The 16,940-nt window shown below is 41.2% G+C and overlaps 1 protein-coding gene across 4 annotated transcripts in view; it reads left to right on the plus strand.

The window, feature by feature from the left end:
• LOC139748724 (microphthalmia-associated transcription factor-like) overlaps positions 1-16,940 on the plus strand; it is a 232,105-nt gene that overhangs the window by 211,511 nt on the left and 3,654 nt on the right. For 3 of the 4 annotated variants that reach the window (XM_071662092.1, XM_071662089.1, XM_071662091.1), the window contains 5 exons: positions 8,680-8,778; positions 9,626-9,803; positions 10,821-10,896; positions 11,416-11,581; positions 12,819-12,989. In XM_071662092.1, the coding sequence (XP_071518193.1) occupies positions 8,680-8,778; positions 9,626-9,803; positions 10,821-10,896; positions 11,416-11,581; positions 12,819-12,989 (690 nt within the window). The remainder of the gene's footprint in view (positions 1-8,679; positions 8,779-9,625; positions 9,804-10,820; positions 10,897-11,415; positions 11,582-12,818; positions 12,990-16,940) is intronic. The other variant, XM_071662090.1, reaches the window with a different exon arrangement.

The raw sequence follows: 16,940 nt of genomic DNA on the forward strand, positions 1-16,940 counted from the left end.
CTCCCCCTCACCATCCCCCTCTCTCTCTCTCTCTCTCTCTCCCCTCACCATCCCCCTCTCCCCCCCCCCTCTCTCTCTCTCTCTCTCTCTCTCTCTCTCTCTCTCTCTCTCTCTCTCTCTCTCTCTCTCTCTCCTCTCTCTCTCCCCACCATCCCCCTCTCCCCCCCTCTCTCTCTCTCCCCACCATCCCCCTCTCCCCCTTCTCTCTCTCTTCCCCCACCATCCCCCCTCTCCCCCCACACCCCCCCTTTTTGATATAGGGTCCCCCCCCCCCTGTCATTCACCAAGCGGACGCGCCGTGCGTCGCTCATTCATTTATTCATCAGCCGGGGGGGGGGGGGGGGGTCGTGGGGGTGGGGAGGGGGGTGTTGTTATTCTTATTCATCATCAGTACGCGTCGTGGAGAAAGGCCCCCCCCCCCGCCCCTCCTTGCGATATGGTCTGGTTGGGTGATGGGTGGTGACATGGAGGGTAGAAGCCAGCCCCCCCAGTTCGTATCCAGCCAGCCAGCCAGCCAGCAGCTGCTTTGGATGATCATCATATTCTCCTCGCCTCGACCAACGCTTGGCGCCGTAGTAAACTACAAAAGCGGAGAGAAAAGGAAAGAAATATATATAGACTAGATTGGAAAGGATCACAATTTTGCGCGTGATCAAGGATATTCCTATGAGTCCATTTAGGGAGGAGGAATGAAACGCGATATGTTGCCAAGTGCACTTTCGTGTCATAATCACATCATCATCATCAGGGGAGACACATTGCCAAGTGCACTTTCGTGTCGTAATATCATCATCATCATTAGGGGAGACACATTGCCAAGTGCACTTTCGTGTCGTAATATCATCATCATCATCATTAGGGGAGACACATTGCCAAGTGCACTTTCGTGTCATAATCACATCATCAGGGGACACAGAAGAGAGAAATAGAACAGTCAGTTGATATACATCGAAGAGACGAGTGTTTACCCAGATGGCGTCCTAGCTTCGTCTCTTCGTTGTATATCAACTGGCTGTTATATTTCTCTCTTGTGTCTCCCCTGATGATGTGATTATGACACGAAAGTGCACTTGGCAATGTGTCTTCCCTGATGATGTGATGTGATTATGACACGAGCCTGCAGCCAGTTAGTATACGACTCCTTGACCACGACGGTATACGACCGTTGACCACGACCCATGGATGTATTTTAACATGGCCCCTGTCGTACGACCTAAATTATAAGAAAGAGAAAGAGAGAGAGAGGGGGGGGGGGGCCTCTCTTCACTACGGACCCTAATGTGAAGGTGTGGTTTGACCCATCTTGGTTGGGTTGGGGAGGGGGGGGGGTGGAGTTAAGGTAACCACATGTCCACATGTACTTTAAGAAAGGTCAAATACGTGACCATAGGGGAACGCCGACCTGGTCATGTGTGGTACGTGAAAGGCTTGTGTGTGTGTGTGTGTGTGTGTGTGTGTGTGTGCGATGGTCGCATTCCATACTACCCCTTCTGTCTGACCGGCTACACCGGTCAACGTCAAAAAGTCAGTAGGATTCGAACCCATACATCGCTCGACCCTGGGTGGTGGTGGTGGAGGAGCAGTAATACACCACTGCACACGAATCCCTCAGTTGATTGGTCGGTTTCTCACAACGCCTGACGAATCAGGTCGTGTCGTGTTGGGAGTTGATTCGTTTACGAATAAAACGCATTGCAATCGTGTGGCGTGCCGTAAGAGGGTAGCTTAGGTCCAACGCAGTTTGGCGTAGGCGTCACTCCACGAATGTTTGCGGTCAAGAATGGATTTTAAAGTGGACTTATAAAACATATATGTATATACTTATATGTTCTAGAACAAATAACACGCCATGGAACATAGGCCAGACTCATAAAACATACATATTTATATGTTCTAGAACAAAAGAACACGCCATAGAACATAGAATAGTCCAGACTCATAAAACATATATATATTTATATGTTCTAGAACAAAAGAACACGCCATAGAACATGGAACATAGGACAGGTTCATATATAAAACCAATTAGTTCTCCCAGAACCAATAGGGCAGACTTGCGTAAAGTTCAAGAACATCGAATTTTGACGTCATTTTGATATTGTTCTTGTTTAATCACCAGTGGATATTTTGCCGACCTTCAACCATTGTTTATCAAGCCAAGGCTACGCACGCGCCGCTCGTTAAGTCGTATGTATAAACGTATGTAAATATATATTACTCTCGCCCTGTGCATGCTGTATGAGGCCTACTTGTGTGTGTGTGTGTGTGTGTGTGTGTACAACAGGATGTGTACACCGTCGCTCGTTACGTGGCATACGTTGATCACCTCTGGTGATTAGACCAGCAGCCGGTCGTATATGTGTGTGTGTGTGTTCGTTCAATCAGTCACATACACAATGTCGCAGCGAAGGAATTACGTTGTAGGATTCATAACAACAGTGTGTGTGTGTGTGTGTGTGTGTGTGTGTGTGTGTGAATAGATGTGTATTTACGTCAAGTGAACGTTGCGACATGAGTCTGAAGAGAAGGTGAAGAAGAAGGAGGAGTCCCCCCTTCCCCCCCCCCCCCCTGTACGTCCGATCTCGCAGTACTGTACGACCAATCGACTAATTCAGGGATTAATTACCGGGCGTGTGACGCCCCGTGGCGACGTAGACGCGGGAGTACAGAAGCGTCGTTTCGATCTCTTGTTATCTGTCTTAAGTGTTATCTTATCTGTGGTGGTGTCGTACCTCTGGCTTCCAGGCCTATATGAACGCCCCCTCCCCCCCTCCAACAGCCCTCCGTTAGGTGCTGGAAACAGGGTGGTTCTGTCGTTAACGTCGTCGTGGAACAAGGGATCCATCGCACGCCAGTGTTATTTGCACACACACACACACACACACACACACACACACTACAACAGTGGTGCTACCGCATCCTGTTTTCTTTTCGGAGCTTTTTTTTTCGTTTTCTTTATCTCCATTTTCTAACTGCGACGGCGTTGGGCGAGGGTTGCCCGCTGGCCATTACAGAAAGTGGGTGTAGCGGAGAGAGAGAGAGAGAGAGAGAGAGAGAGAGAGAGAGAGAGAGAGAGAGAGAGAGAGAGAGAGAGAGAGACTCATTAATACAAGGGTGCGAGGCTAGGCCCAATCTTTGCATGACGCCGTTCCCCACATATTGATGGGGGCGCACCGCTCGCCGGCTGGAAGAAAATAGGACGCGGGTAATGGTGTTGTCCACACCACCCCCCCCTTCCTCCCCCCCTCCCCCCCCTCTCGCTCTTGCCTCTGTATGGGCTCGTTATTTACCCGTCCTTTGCCATCGCTTATATATATATATATATATATATATATATATATATATATATATATATATATATATATATATTCGGGGGGGGCGACCCCCCCCAGGCGTGTATTGTCAAGGCTTTCATGATTACCCCCCTTCCCCCCCTTCCTCCCCCTTCCTCCCCCTTCCCCCCCTTCCTCCCCCTTCCCCCCCTTCCTCCCCCTTCCCCCTCCTTCCCCCCCTCTTCCCCCTTCACCTCTTCCCCCCCTTCCCCCTCCCTCTTCCCCCCTTCCCCCTCCCTCTCCGCCTTACCATCACTTGAGATGTTATTCTTGATTTGTGCCCATCACCACGCCACGCCACCGCCACGCCACGCCATCACCACGCCACCGCCACGCCACCGCCACGCCACGCCACGCCAAACCTTGCCTCTATGCTCGAGCACAGACCAGGTTGACTGTGTGTGTGTGTGTGTGTGTGTGTGTATGTGCGTATGTGTATGTCTGTGTGTGTGTGTGTTTGTGTGTCTGTGTGTGTGTCTTTATGTGTATGTATGTTTATGTGTATGTCTGTGTGTATGTGTATGTCTGTGTGTGTGTGTGTGTGTGTGTGTGTGTGTGTGTATGATTGTGTATGTCTGTGTGTATGTTTGTGTAGTGTGTATGTCTGTATGTGTGTGTATGTCTGTGTATGTGTATGTTTGTGTATTTCTGTATGTGTGTGTGTTATGTCTGTATATGTCTGTGTATGTATATGTGTATGTATGTGCATGTGTGTGTGTGTGTGTGTGTGTGTGTGTGTGTAGTATGTGTGTGTCTCTGTATGTCTGTGTGTGTGTCTGTATGTGTATGTGTGTATGTATATATTTGTATATATATGTGTGTGTGTGTATGTGTGTGTGTGTATATATATGTGTGTGTGTGTGTGTATGTGTGTGTGTGTGTGTGTGTGTGTGTGTGTGTGTGTGTGTGTGTATGTGTGTGTGTGTGTGTGTGTGTGTGTGTGTGTATCTATGGAAGGAGGAACAACTTGGCTTGTGGGATTCGAACCCTGTACCCTTTAGTCATGGAGCCACTCGAGCTGCAGCAAGTCAGCCAGTATGGGTAGTGGAGATGGGCAGTGGTTGGTCTCTGGAGGGTCGTTGTGTAACGACTCATTAACGATCTCGTAATTGTTCGTCATGTTTAAAGAGAAAAAGAAAAATAATCCGGAATACGGGGATGGTGGCCTCTGGCAACTTTTCCCTCGATGGTTACCACAATTGCGTTCGAAAAAATTTAGTTTAGCTAGAAATTCTCTCTCTCTCTCTCTCTCTCTCTCTCTCTCTCTCTCTCTCTCTCTCTCTCTCTCTCTCTCTCTCTCTCTCTTCTCCTTAAAAGATAAAAACATTTATTCCCGTTTTGCTGAATATATATATATATATATATATATATATATATATATATATATATATATATATATATATATATATATATATATATATTTCATACTATTTGCCATTTCCCGCGTTAGCGAGGTAGCGTTAAGAACAGAGGACTGGGCCTTTGAGGGAATATCCTCACCTGGCCCCCTTCTCTGTTCCTTCTTTTGTAAAATTAAAAAATAATAATGTAGGATTGTTCAGGTTCCCCCCCCCCTGTACCCCACCCCACTGGACGTTTTTTATTCAAAGTATTTTATAAAGTAAGTATGACATAGAAAACGTCTGGTGGGTTAGGTTTAACTGCGAGGAGAGAGAGGATCGGGTGAGTGGGGTGGGCTGAGTGGTGGGTCGGGTGGGTTGAGTGGTGGGTCGGGTGGGGTGGGTTGAGTGGTGGAAGGTAGTGGGCGGTGGGATGATGAGGTGGCAGGACTGAGAGAGGCTGGGGAGGCCCCCTGGTGTTTGGACTACGTCAACAGAAAGTTGGGGAATGAGGTCAGGTCAGGTCAGTATATTAAAGTATACCACGAGTGTAGTGGGGGTGTGTGTATATACTCCTGTTATGTGAGGTGATATACTGCATCTGTTTGGACCTGGGGTATAATATAGCTAATGGTTATACTATAGTGTTGCGGGTATACTGTTTATACAATATTGTTATTGGAGGATGTATATCAGCGTGTTTATATATATATATATATATATATATATATATATATATATATATATATATATATATATATATATATATATATGGTCATATAGGCATGCGAAAGGGGGAGTTTTGTATATATTTTCATTCGTATATTTATGATAGCTTTTAATCATATATGTGGAAATGTATAGATATGTATATGTGCGTGTGTGTGGACGTGTATGTATGTATATACATGTGTATGTGGGTGGGTTGGGCCATTCTTTCGTCTGTTTTTCTTGCGCTACCTCGCTAACGCGGGAGACGGCGACTAAGCATGATAAATAAGTAAATAGCTTTTAATTATATGTTGCACATATAAACATTATTGCGTTATAGCTCAATTCTTGACCCCAGTAATGACCCTTTGATGTTACCAGTTCATCGAAATTGACCTGAAGGACAATTTTCATGGCTGGGTTGATAATATATTGTTACTACATTTAAAAGGTCAACATGGCGTAGCCTAGCATAGCATTGACATGCTCCCACAGGGAGCACAGGCGATTATCAACCCTACGGCGGTCAAAGCATTGTTTCATTTACCTCTGCTAGTTCATTTCAACCGGAAGTGGTTCCTTGTTTACCGAGGTAAAGCCACAGGTGGAGCTGCCATGGTTGTTTACCCTTCCATAAGTCATTTATCTAAACAAGTCTTGGTCACGTCTTATTCTTATCAGTATTTATCATGTGGCTATTATCTGTGGTGTGGGTAGTTATTGATGGGCAGTTTAGTGGTTGTAATTAACCCGTAATTGTAGTTTGCCTTGAAACAACACATTGCAATGTTGTATCTCCATCCAAAGTTGAGTACTACGTCACCTTAATAACCAAGGGTGATTAGGCCCGCTCGTAAGGGCCATGTCCATGGATAATCCCCTTTCGGGTAACCTAACCTAACCTAAAACCTAACTTAACGTAACCTAAAACCTAACTGAACCTAACAAAAGTAACTTAAAACCTAACCTAACCTAACCTTAAACCTGACCTAACCTTAAATGTAACGTAACCTAAAACCTAACCAAACCAAACCAAACCTAACCTAACCTAACCTAACCTAACCTAACCTAACCTAACCTAACCTAACCTAACCTAAAACCTAAACTAAACAAACCAAACCAAACCAAACCTAACCTAAAACCAAACCAAACCTAAAACCTAACCTAACCTCAAACCTAACCAAACCAAACCAAACCTAACCTAACCAAAGCAAACCTAACGTAGGGTAAGAAGTGTGGGGGGGGGGGGAGCTACCATCCAGATCGCTATGATGGCCATAGTGGCAGATGAGGAGTGAGTAGGTAGAAGGTTGGTGACGTGTGGGGTTAGGTCCCTCGTGTACTGCATAACAACCAAAACCATGACCCTACCCCCCCCTGACCTCACCAGATGTCCATCAGGGCTTAACCCACAGCTGTCTCCCCCCCCCACACCACCTCACCCTAGCTCCCCCTAGGATCATCTCCCGTTATCCTAGCATGCCTTGAGCCTAGCCCGCTCGTGGAAAACAAAGTCTTAAGTAATGATATATTTTTTTTTTAAGCCCTCGTTCAATGTGAACTAGGGGGGGGGGGAAGGTAGGGGTAGGGTGACCCAGTGGCGTAAATGTGCCCCTTTAAGTACGGGCTTCGTCTTTGGAGAGGGGTCGTTACGCCGTTTTGGCACCGAGGCAAGAAGGCCATGAGATTCATGTTTGCTGGAGAGAAAGGCAGTGGGTGGGGGGGGGGGGGGTTGGAGGGGCGAGATGGTTGCAATTTCTCCCAGCCATACCGGACAGGCTAGGCTCTGAATACTATTATTACTCCTGCCTACACACATATATGTCACCCTGGACCCACCATTTTGTCATGCAGACCATGTGTCAGTGTGTCTGTCTGTCTGTGTAAAACACCTGCTTTGAATCGTGGAGTCTGTTACTTATCATTTTTATCATCGGATGGAATTAGGTATTTCCATAAGAAACTGCTAAGGTATCAGGGAAGAACCCCGCTTGAATTTCTCTAGCTATCCTGTAAATGAGCGCTGTTAAAGTAGACCAAATTTAGTGTATAATCACATCCAAGATCAAGTTTTTTTTTTACGTGTAATTTGGTATAATTCTTTGAGAACACAATTGCCCAATTGTCTTTGAAGACCATAATTTGAACACTGGTCCAGAAAGACTACTTTTAAGTCACACCCTTATCATCTGTATATATTTATGGAGTATATGAAAACAGATTATTCTTTAAAAAAAAAATCTTTGTGATGTGTCATACGCCAAACAGAGAACAATCCATTAAATGCATCTTTGCAACAATCAGAACATCTTTTCAGTTATTTATAGTGGATGAAAATGCTTGAGTAGCTTTGTTTATAGTAGATTAAATATGCTGGAGTGACTATATTTACAGCAGATGAATTATGCTTAAAGTGTCTATATTTATAGCAGCTAAAATATGCTAAATTGGCTATATGTACAGCAGATAGAGTATTCTTGAGTAGCTTTATTTACAGTAGATAGAATATGCTTGAGTGACTTTATTTACAGCAGATAAAATATGCTTTAAGTGGCTATATTTACAGCAGATAGAATATGATTGAGTAGCTTTGTGTATAGTAGATAGAATATGCTTGGGTGACTATATTTACAACAGATAAAATATGCTTTAGTAGCTTTCTTTATAGAAGATAAAATATGCTTGAGTAGCTTTATTTGTAGTAGATAAGATATGCCAGTTTCACAATAACTGATAAGTGATGTGGAAGCTGTACGCACTACAAGTTTGATTAAACTTGGACGGTAAAGGAGGTATTAGTACAAAATTCTTCCACTCACTAATAGGCTCTTGTGTGGCTTCTTGTTGGGGTACAAAGATAGAGACGTTTGGTATATGTATCTTTCAGCACACAACATTGCAACACACATGTGTTCCCAACTGGTGGGGTGTGGCAAACTCCCTGAGCGCTGCAAGCACTTCGTAGGCCCAAATGATGAAATCTCAGGCGTAAGTGATGCCTAGGACAGAAGTGAACTACTCTTTCTCTGTGTTCCTTGGTCTCAACTCTCCTCTGGGTTTCCTCGAAGCTTCAAGAAAGGCACGAAGTCTTGTGGTCATCAGGCATTATGCAGTGACCTTTACAAATTATCAGCAGTTCAAAGGGAAGGCGAGTTTGCAAGAGCATAGCTGGGATCTGGTAGCACCTGTATGTGTAGCTCGTGCATAAAAATGACTCAAGCATCATTTTACATTTAGCTAAAGATCTTAGTGCAGTATTATGTCATCATATGTTAATTAAGTTTCTTTAATTGCAGGTAGACGATGTCATCGATGAGATACTCAACCTGGAAGAGGGGCTGGATGCCTCAGATAACCTCAAGGCCTATGACCAGGTCAACAACGTGCCTCCCTCGGTAAGCTGTGTGATATAAACTTTGTTTTTACAACCTGTCACATACCATATGACCCGTGTTGTTATTTACAACATATGATGTGTTGCTAGAGTGAGAAAGGTAGTTAGGTATTAAAATGTTTTGATTTTATGAATTGTAGCTTTGAAATTACTTGCTGGCTATTAGTACCTAGATTTATTCTTTGATTATTGTTGTAGTTATGTATTTCATGCATATTAGAACACCTGGGAAGTGAACCAGTGTTACTCGACTCATGCACAAGGTTCAGGGGCTCTTACTGTAGATTACTCAAAAACACTTGAGACACTGACCTTGATTTCCTGTTATATCAAGGAAAAGGTCTTGCTGGGCCTCTCCTGCTATCAGTTGCACCACAAGTAAGGAGTCACTAGCCACCTTCAGCAAGGCTGTATCATTGAGCACTGATAAGAGGGAAAGAAATACAGTTTTGTCAAGGACATCCTCATTCCAGAGGAGACCACAGTTTTCCTGGGCTTAGTCCAATCCAAGTTTAAAGTTTACCTTTTGTTAAGATTGTAACCTGTGTTTTTGGCCATCTTATAAATCCTGTCTTTGACTTAGTGGCCAAATAGTTACTTTTTGAATGAAGTGAATCCTTGATTTTGCTCGAGTCTCCTATTCCTTGAGGAGTTTCACGAACAGTACCTCACAGATAACTGGGATTCTGCTCTTAATGTGATCCAGGTATTTAGTATATCCGTAGACTTCCTTACAGTATATCAAGGAAGCCTCAACCTTTCGAAATTACTTTATACATTTTTAATTGTTGAATATTACCTTGATAATTCCAAAAAGTATACTAAGCCCCTTATTTTGTCATCCACAGCAACTTAACAACAGTGTGCCAGGTTCCATTTGTGACATTCTGGGCCTTAATGGTTTCATGGGGAAGACCAACTCATGTACACCAGATGTTCCCCAAGTAAAGAATGAGGTTCCTAGCAATGACCAGCAGATGGTTGCTTACATGAAAGACAGACAAAAGAAAGACAACCACAATATGAGTGAGTATTATGCCATATATTTGTACATTGAATTTGACTTTTTGGGTTAATATCTCCATAAGACTCTCACATGTTATCACCCTGTCAGTCTCCCTTCCTAAGCATTTATCTCCTGTATCTCTTGAGGTCTAGTGTAGTGTGAATGGGAGATCAATCACCTGTTTCCGAAATCTGTCTTCTATATTGTGCCCTTCATCTGAAAAGAGACCTTGTTTACTTCATGTCTCTTCTTGTTTTACTCCAGCAAACATAGTTGCAAGTTATGCCTTTATTTCCATAACTGTTACTTTTATAGGCCATGTATTTTAGCCCTTTCCTTCTTTCTGATTTAATGAATGGAAAGTCTGAGGAGGAGACAAATGGTGATGATGGACGACGCATAGCGATGACAGTAGCTTGCCAGGTGAGCTAAAAAGAAACCTTGCAAATTAGTCCACTGAACCTTCCCAAAGTACCATGACTGGCATTTCAATGGAAGAATGGGAGGGATGTAAAATAGGAGACAGGTGCAAGAGTGTGATCAGAAGACCACCACTGTAGGTGAAATTTGTGTATTAACTCCAAGGTGTAAATATTCCAGTTTTTCTCCAAATTAATTATGATAGTGATGTCACATTTATCTTGACTTTTACCAAAATTTTTCATTTCCAAGAAAACTTCACCAAAAATAATGACAACAGGAAATATGGAAGAGATATTTTTGCATCTACAGAGATTGGATATGTGTAATGAAAATTTAATCATCACATAGTCATATCTAAGCAACATATGTGGTCATGTACTAACTACAGTTATGATTCAGAAGGCTTGCTTTCTGATGAATGTAACAAATTGTTGCAAAAAGTCCCTCAGTTAACCTTAGCTGTCTTACGAATAATTTTGCACAAGAAACTGTTTGACAGTACTTCGTTGATGACTTCCACCAGTGTTTTCCAGTCTTTAGATTAATTTTCTCTCATAAGCACGATTAAAAATCAGAAATGGTGATTGTAAATGTTTAAACCCTCCATCTTCCAGTTGAGCGGAGAAGACGATTCAACATCAATGACCGGATAAAGGAACTAGCTACTCTTCTTCCCAAGAGCAATGAACCGTAAGTACTCGTTAACTAACACTGCAGAGAATTCTCACCTATCCTCCAATGTTTGTGATGAATCACTTTGGATAACAGTAATTGTTAACTTATACAGATATTACGAGTGTTTAATTTCCAGAGGCATCTGATCTTAAGGATATCAGTTGTGTCCTTTCACTGTTAAATCAGTTTTACTGAGGTACCAGAAAGTTTGTTGTAGACTGGTGCATTGACAACAGTTTCCCTAATTTGTCCCATGAAGCAAACCATATGCAGCAAATCACACATTAATTGATTGTTTGATATTTCCAATATATGATACAACTATATAACATTTTTTTTTTTTTTTTTCCTCGCTGTCTCCCGCGTTTGCGAGGTAGCGCAAGGAAACAGACGAAAGAAATGGCCCAACCCACCCCCATACACATAACATTTTTATATGTTAATATTGACATAATGTAAAGACATCCAATACAGTTGTTTATAATTGTATAAACTTCATGACTTTACAGCTCATCTTAGTGTAATCAATTGCAGGCATTTTGAACTTGTTCGGGATATCCGACATAATAAAGGACAAATTTTGAAGGCTTCTGTTGACTACATACGGAAGCTTAAGCTAGACATAGAATGTAGCAAAGATGTGGAAGCCAAGAGACGTGCCTTGGAACACCAGAATCGCCAGCTTCATTTACGGATACAGGTATTTGATTTTAAGGGACAACCCAGTTGAGGAAGACCCTTATTAATTAATATTTCCTCTCTTTGCATAACCTGTCATATCAAGAGTTAATATTTAAAGCTCTGACTTAACAATCTCTTTAACTGAGGTATAAACTCTTTGCAGCACTGACATTTATAACGTAGCCTCCTTTTTCAGTTTTTGATGTAGGAATTAGCAGCTTGTGATAATGTACCTGTTTTATTCACACCCTATTACTTACTATGTATGTTACCAGATGCTGGTTTTATCCAGCATTTTTCCATATTGAGGCAGTGCTGTATATAACTGTTCATATGTTGGTATCAACCATATAATCTTGTTCTTTCGTCTTCCATCTAACTCTCAATCTCCCCTTAATGGGATATTGCGGTCATTCGTATAGGTTGTAAGCTTTTTATATTTATTTATTATACTTTGTCCCTGTCTCCCATGTTAGCAAGGTAGTGCAAGGAAACAAATGAAAGAATGGCCCAACCCACCTACATACACATGTATATACATACACGTCCACACATGCACATATACATACCGATACATTTCAATGTATACATATATATACATACACAGACATATACATATATACACATGTATATATCCCTGGGGATAGGGGATTAAGAATACTTCCCACGTATTCCCTGCGTGTCGTAGAAGGCGACTAAAAGGGGAGGGAGCGGGGGGCTGGAAATCCTCCCCTCTCCTTTTTTTTTTTTTTTTAATTTTCCAAAAGAAGGAACAGAGGGGGCCAGGTGAGGATATTCCAAAAAAGGCCCAATCCTCTGTTCTTAACGCTACCTCGCTATCGCGGGAAACGGCGAATAGTATGAAAAAAAAAAAAAAAAAAAAATATATATGTTACCAGTAAAATTGAGTATTTGGTGGTGATGCTGTAGGCAATGAGGGTGCTTGAACTTTTGTATAAGGGTGAGAATTCTCCACACTTTCATTGTACAGTTTACTCAAGTGTATCTAAGAGTAAGCGAGTTCTTAAATCATTATTACTTGCAAATCAAAGTTAAATATATTGCAAGCCACAGTACTTAAGTATATACTGTTATGTATGAAATTGATGTGCTCTAGCAACTTCAGTCTAACACCAGACAGTACTGTTATGGGAAAGAAAAAATCTGAATGCCTGTATTTACATAGTTATATAGTTTTTATGGTGACAACATTTCATACAGTGATAAACATTACTCTTCACAACCATTTTGCTCAGGAGTTGGAGACGAAGCTTCGGTCAAATGGCATCAAGGTGGAGGAGACGAACATTGACCAGAGTCTGTTGTTATCTACAATCATCAAGTCTGAGGTGGTAAATAACACTGGGGGTCAGAATGATGTGAAGAAGGTGAGGTGTAACTACAATCCTCATGGATCCCTGCTTGACGTACGTGTGCTCTGCCTCCTTTCGTTCCTCCGCCACACAATCACAATGATGTTTTGCTCAGTAATTTTATACATGCACATTTCATATATGCCAGATTGAGTGTTGAACTGCTCCCTATTCTTATTTAGGTGTCCCAAATCTGAGAACTAGAATAATTGATTTTATGATTACATTGTAAATATAAAATACTAATTGTTGCTAAGTGGCAAGTCTGCAACCCATAAAGAACTCAGTATTCTCTTGATATCCCTAAGCCTGGAATAATCACATAAGACCGAGCCACTCCATATATGCTCAGATGTGTAGGCTCCCTTTTGAAAACAGTAACTTCAAATGGACCTCATTTTTGGATTTGAGAGAATCAGTACGTATATGTATTACAAATAAAGAATTCATTATTGCAACTTGGAGCCAGCTTCACTGATTTCTTGCTATGATGTATTACATATTAAAGAAAAAGTGAGCTCAGGCTTAAGGTTTTCATGTTTATTTTGATTTTTGTTAGATTTCAGGATAAACCTCTTTTTAATTAAAGGTTGGGTCTTGAATGTTTAAAAGATTATTTTCCTACTCAGATTTAGCACATCTAAATACTAAAAGTTTGTTTTTCAAAACTATTAGATTGATATGTTAGAGATTTAGGGATATTAACCCAGTCTAATTTGTCAGACAAGTAGTAGGTGTATTCAGAGGCTAGAAAAGACCTCAGAATTACTGTTTATTAACTAGTTATGAACCATGTAATCACAGAATTTTTATAACTTGAGATACCATTAGATGCAACCATGCTGCTGTAGGCTTCTCTACCATGCTGCTTTTTGGAGTAATGGCATTGTCTGCACTGCTTATTGCTGTTAGAGAACCCATCAGTGCAAAGAAAAAGTCCTCCAGAGATGAATATAGTTTATAATGCTTTACATTAACCCATTCATTGCAACATGCCACACCCTGTCATACAAAATCATTAGTATACTCAACAAACTGATACAACTATAAATCAAGCATTTGCTTTCATACTTCTTGCCTTTTTATAATGGCATTATACAGGCACTCCACCAGTCCTTAGTCACCTCACCCTCGGCCATACATATAATAAGTATCCTGGCTAACCTTAGCTAGTCAGCAACACTGCCGCCCCCCTTTTTTGAGAAATTCATCAGCAGTCTCATCCAGTCCAGCCTTTTTACCACATTTCATCCCAGGTTGTTGGGGCTTTTGCTGCCTCCTATCTCTTCACAGAACCAATAGCCTCTTGCCAGGATACTCACATTCCACATGCAGTGCCACCTCGTTTCAAATACCCTTCATCTGCCACCCTATCACCTAACACGTTCAGTACTCATTCAGAATACTCTTTTCATCTCTGCTTTATGTCTTCTTTGCCTTCAGTAAACATGTAATCTCAAATGAACTTTTATTCTTGGATGGTATTACAATAACCATATGAAAAATAAGTGGGATTTCCTAGAAAAAAAAGGTGAAGATCACTTATCTAGAGTGACATATGTTATCACACATGCCTGTCCTGTAGCCACAAATGACTTAAATATAAATAGGAATTCAGTAATTGATAAGTTTTTCGTAGAGGTGTCATGGCTTAAATGCCTATGATAATAGTACCATCTAATGGCAGCTTTAGTTACTATGGTATACTTTGTTTACATGGTTTACAGCTAATGAAGACCAGATGTCTGGTGTTTAGCAATAACTTTGGTCACTTTATTGCAGTTCAGGAATCCATTTGGTGAGCAGTCCAGTTGCATGACTGTTTAGTCAAACCCTGTCTAACTAATATCCCTCGACTCGGCAAAAGTCTGCAGAAAAATTTTACTTTCTCCCCACCTTTGGAAGCTTGATAATGATCCTACACAGTCATACTACATTTGTCATTGTGATTGTTTTCTGTAGAAAATAAGTACAGTCATCTACAAGAGCTCTGCTTGCATTATGAACAATTATTTTTATTTTGTTCTGTTCCTAAAATGGTTTTGTAATCTGAAGGTTTTGGATTTATGAATTAGTAAACAGCACTGTACCTTACTTGCTTGGCTTGTGTATTAACTCTGCTTCCAGACCCTGCCATGATATAGGAAGCTTTGCTGGATTTTGAATTTCTTTACCTCAAAATGATTTATGACAACCTTCATTTTTACCTTTGACTTTGTGTGATTTCCCAAATTAGTTTTGAGTCTTATTAGTATTTTTATAAGCCTGATGCATGCTGTAGTTTTACAAACACTAATATAATATGTTTGATGAACTCCATTTGTTGTGGATAACAGTTCTTAGTTTTACCCAAATTGATGTCATACTGTTTCAGTACAAGACCCATCATGTCTAAGATCCAACTCCCACATTTAACATTTAACCCTTGTTTGTCCTGTGCTACCCCAACACAAATTCACACACATTAATACCAAACTTTGTCATGTGTTCCCTCCTCTTAGATGTGGCTGGCATTCATAGCATTGCAAGAGTTCCTTAGAACAGGCTTGTAGGGCAGCAGGATGAAGGTATATATATCTGAATATATCTCTGATGCCTGTTCCCTTCAGGAACTCCCTCAAGGGGATGGCCACGGCAAAAGTCCCCATAACTGATGGACTCCAGTGCCGCTTTTAAGCTTTTAGTACCTCACCCTTAACAGGCCACTGGCAGAGGGCAACTCTATATGGAATTGTCCAAGGACCTCCTCCTGTTGAGGCTCCAGCAGCCTGAGGCTGCACCCCTTTTGAGTAACAAGGAACTGGTGTACTCCTTTGGAGTGAGATATTCTTTAATGAGACTTTAATTCCAAATGATACAGCCCTGCCAAAAGTGACTTTTTAATCACATTAGGACCTCATTCAGGCAAAGGCCAGTAACATATATGTTTACTTCATATCCATTTGCCATTTCACTGTTAGAGAGGAAGCATCAGGTATGAAGAATGGCCTCAGTTTTTCACATATATTCATTAGTTGTTATATATAATACACTGAAACAAGAGCCCCCTATCCACAGCCAAGCATCTCAGACATTTCTGTTGGCTTCCTTGATACCTTCATATGCCTTGGTTCAGCCTGATATTGGAATTTAAGGAAGCAAAGGGGAATGGCAGAGGCCTGCATGGGTTAGAATGAAGTGGAATGATGATGTATACAGGAAGCAACATACTGTCAGTGGTCAGAAACAGGGCATGTGCAGCAGTTAGAGGAAGCTACAGAATTGTCTGTTCGGAGAGAGGCAACATATGAAAAAACAAAATGCACTATAGCAAGCATTCATTCATAAGAAATACTCTTCATGATTTCATAGTATTTTTTTCTGATTTTGTATTATTCTCAATATATTTTCTGTTCTTTTGTTGCCATACAAGTGATGTCTCCAATATTCTAAGAGACTAAATATTAAGTTTATTTATATTTAAATGGGGTGAATCAAAAGCACATAGGTATTTACCTATTTGAAGGCATTATTGCATGTTTCCAATCCCAGCTTTGCAGGTTGACAAAGTTCAGAAATGCCGATTTCCAAATTTTAAAGGTCTGTTACTGATAACAATGAAACTGTCTAAGACATGCACTGATGTTTCTTTTTTTAAAGCATCCTTTATGGCAAGGGCAAAAAAGGCCTTAATCAAAGGTCATTGCAGGTAAATTAAATAAAGTGAGAAAAAAAGCAGGTAGAATTATTTAAGGTTTAGCATGTTTTTAGAGACCTAACTGTTAAAGGTCGAAAGGTAATTCTCAGGTGGGTGGTCTCTATTCAGAAACTGTGGAAACCAGTCTGAATTCACCTCAAAATTCCTCTAAGTCATATACACACCTTTTTTAGTTGAAACTTTTAATATTCATCACAATTTTGAAAGGTCTGGTTGAATTTTGTCGTTTCATCCCAAAGTCTTGGTTAACAGTTACCAATTGATGTGTTTTTGTGCATATCAAAATCACATAAGTGGCTAACAGTGAT

This window comes from Panulirus ornatus, chromosome 5 (genome assembly GCF_036320965.1).
Source record: "Panulirus ornatus isolate Po-2019 chromosome 5, ASM3632096v1, whole genome shotgun sequence".
NCBI classification, from domain to species: domain Eukaryota; kingdom Metazoa; phylum Arthropoda; class Malacostraca; order Decapoda; family Palinuridae; genus Panulirus; species Panulirus ornatus.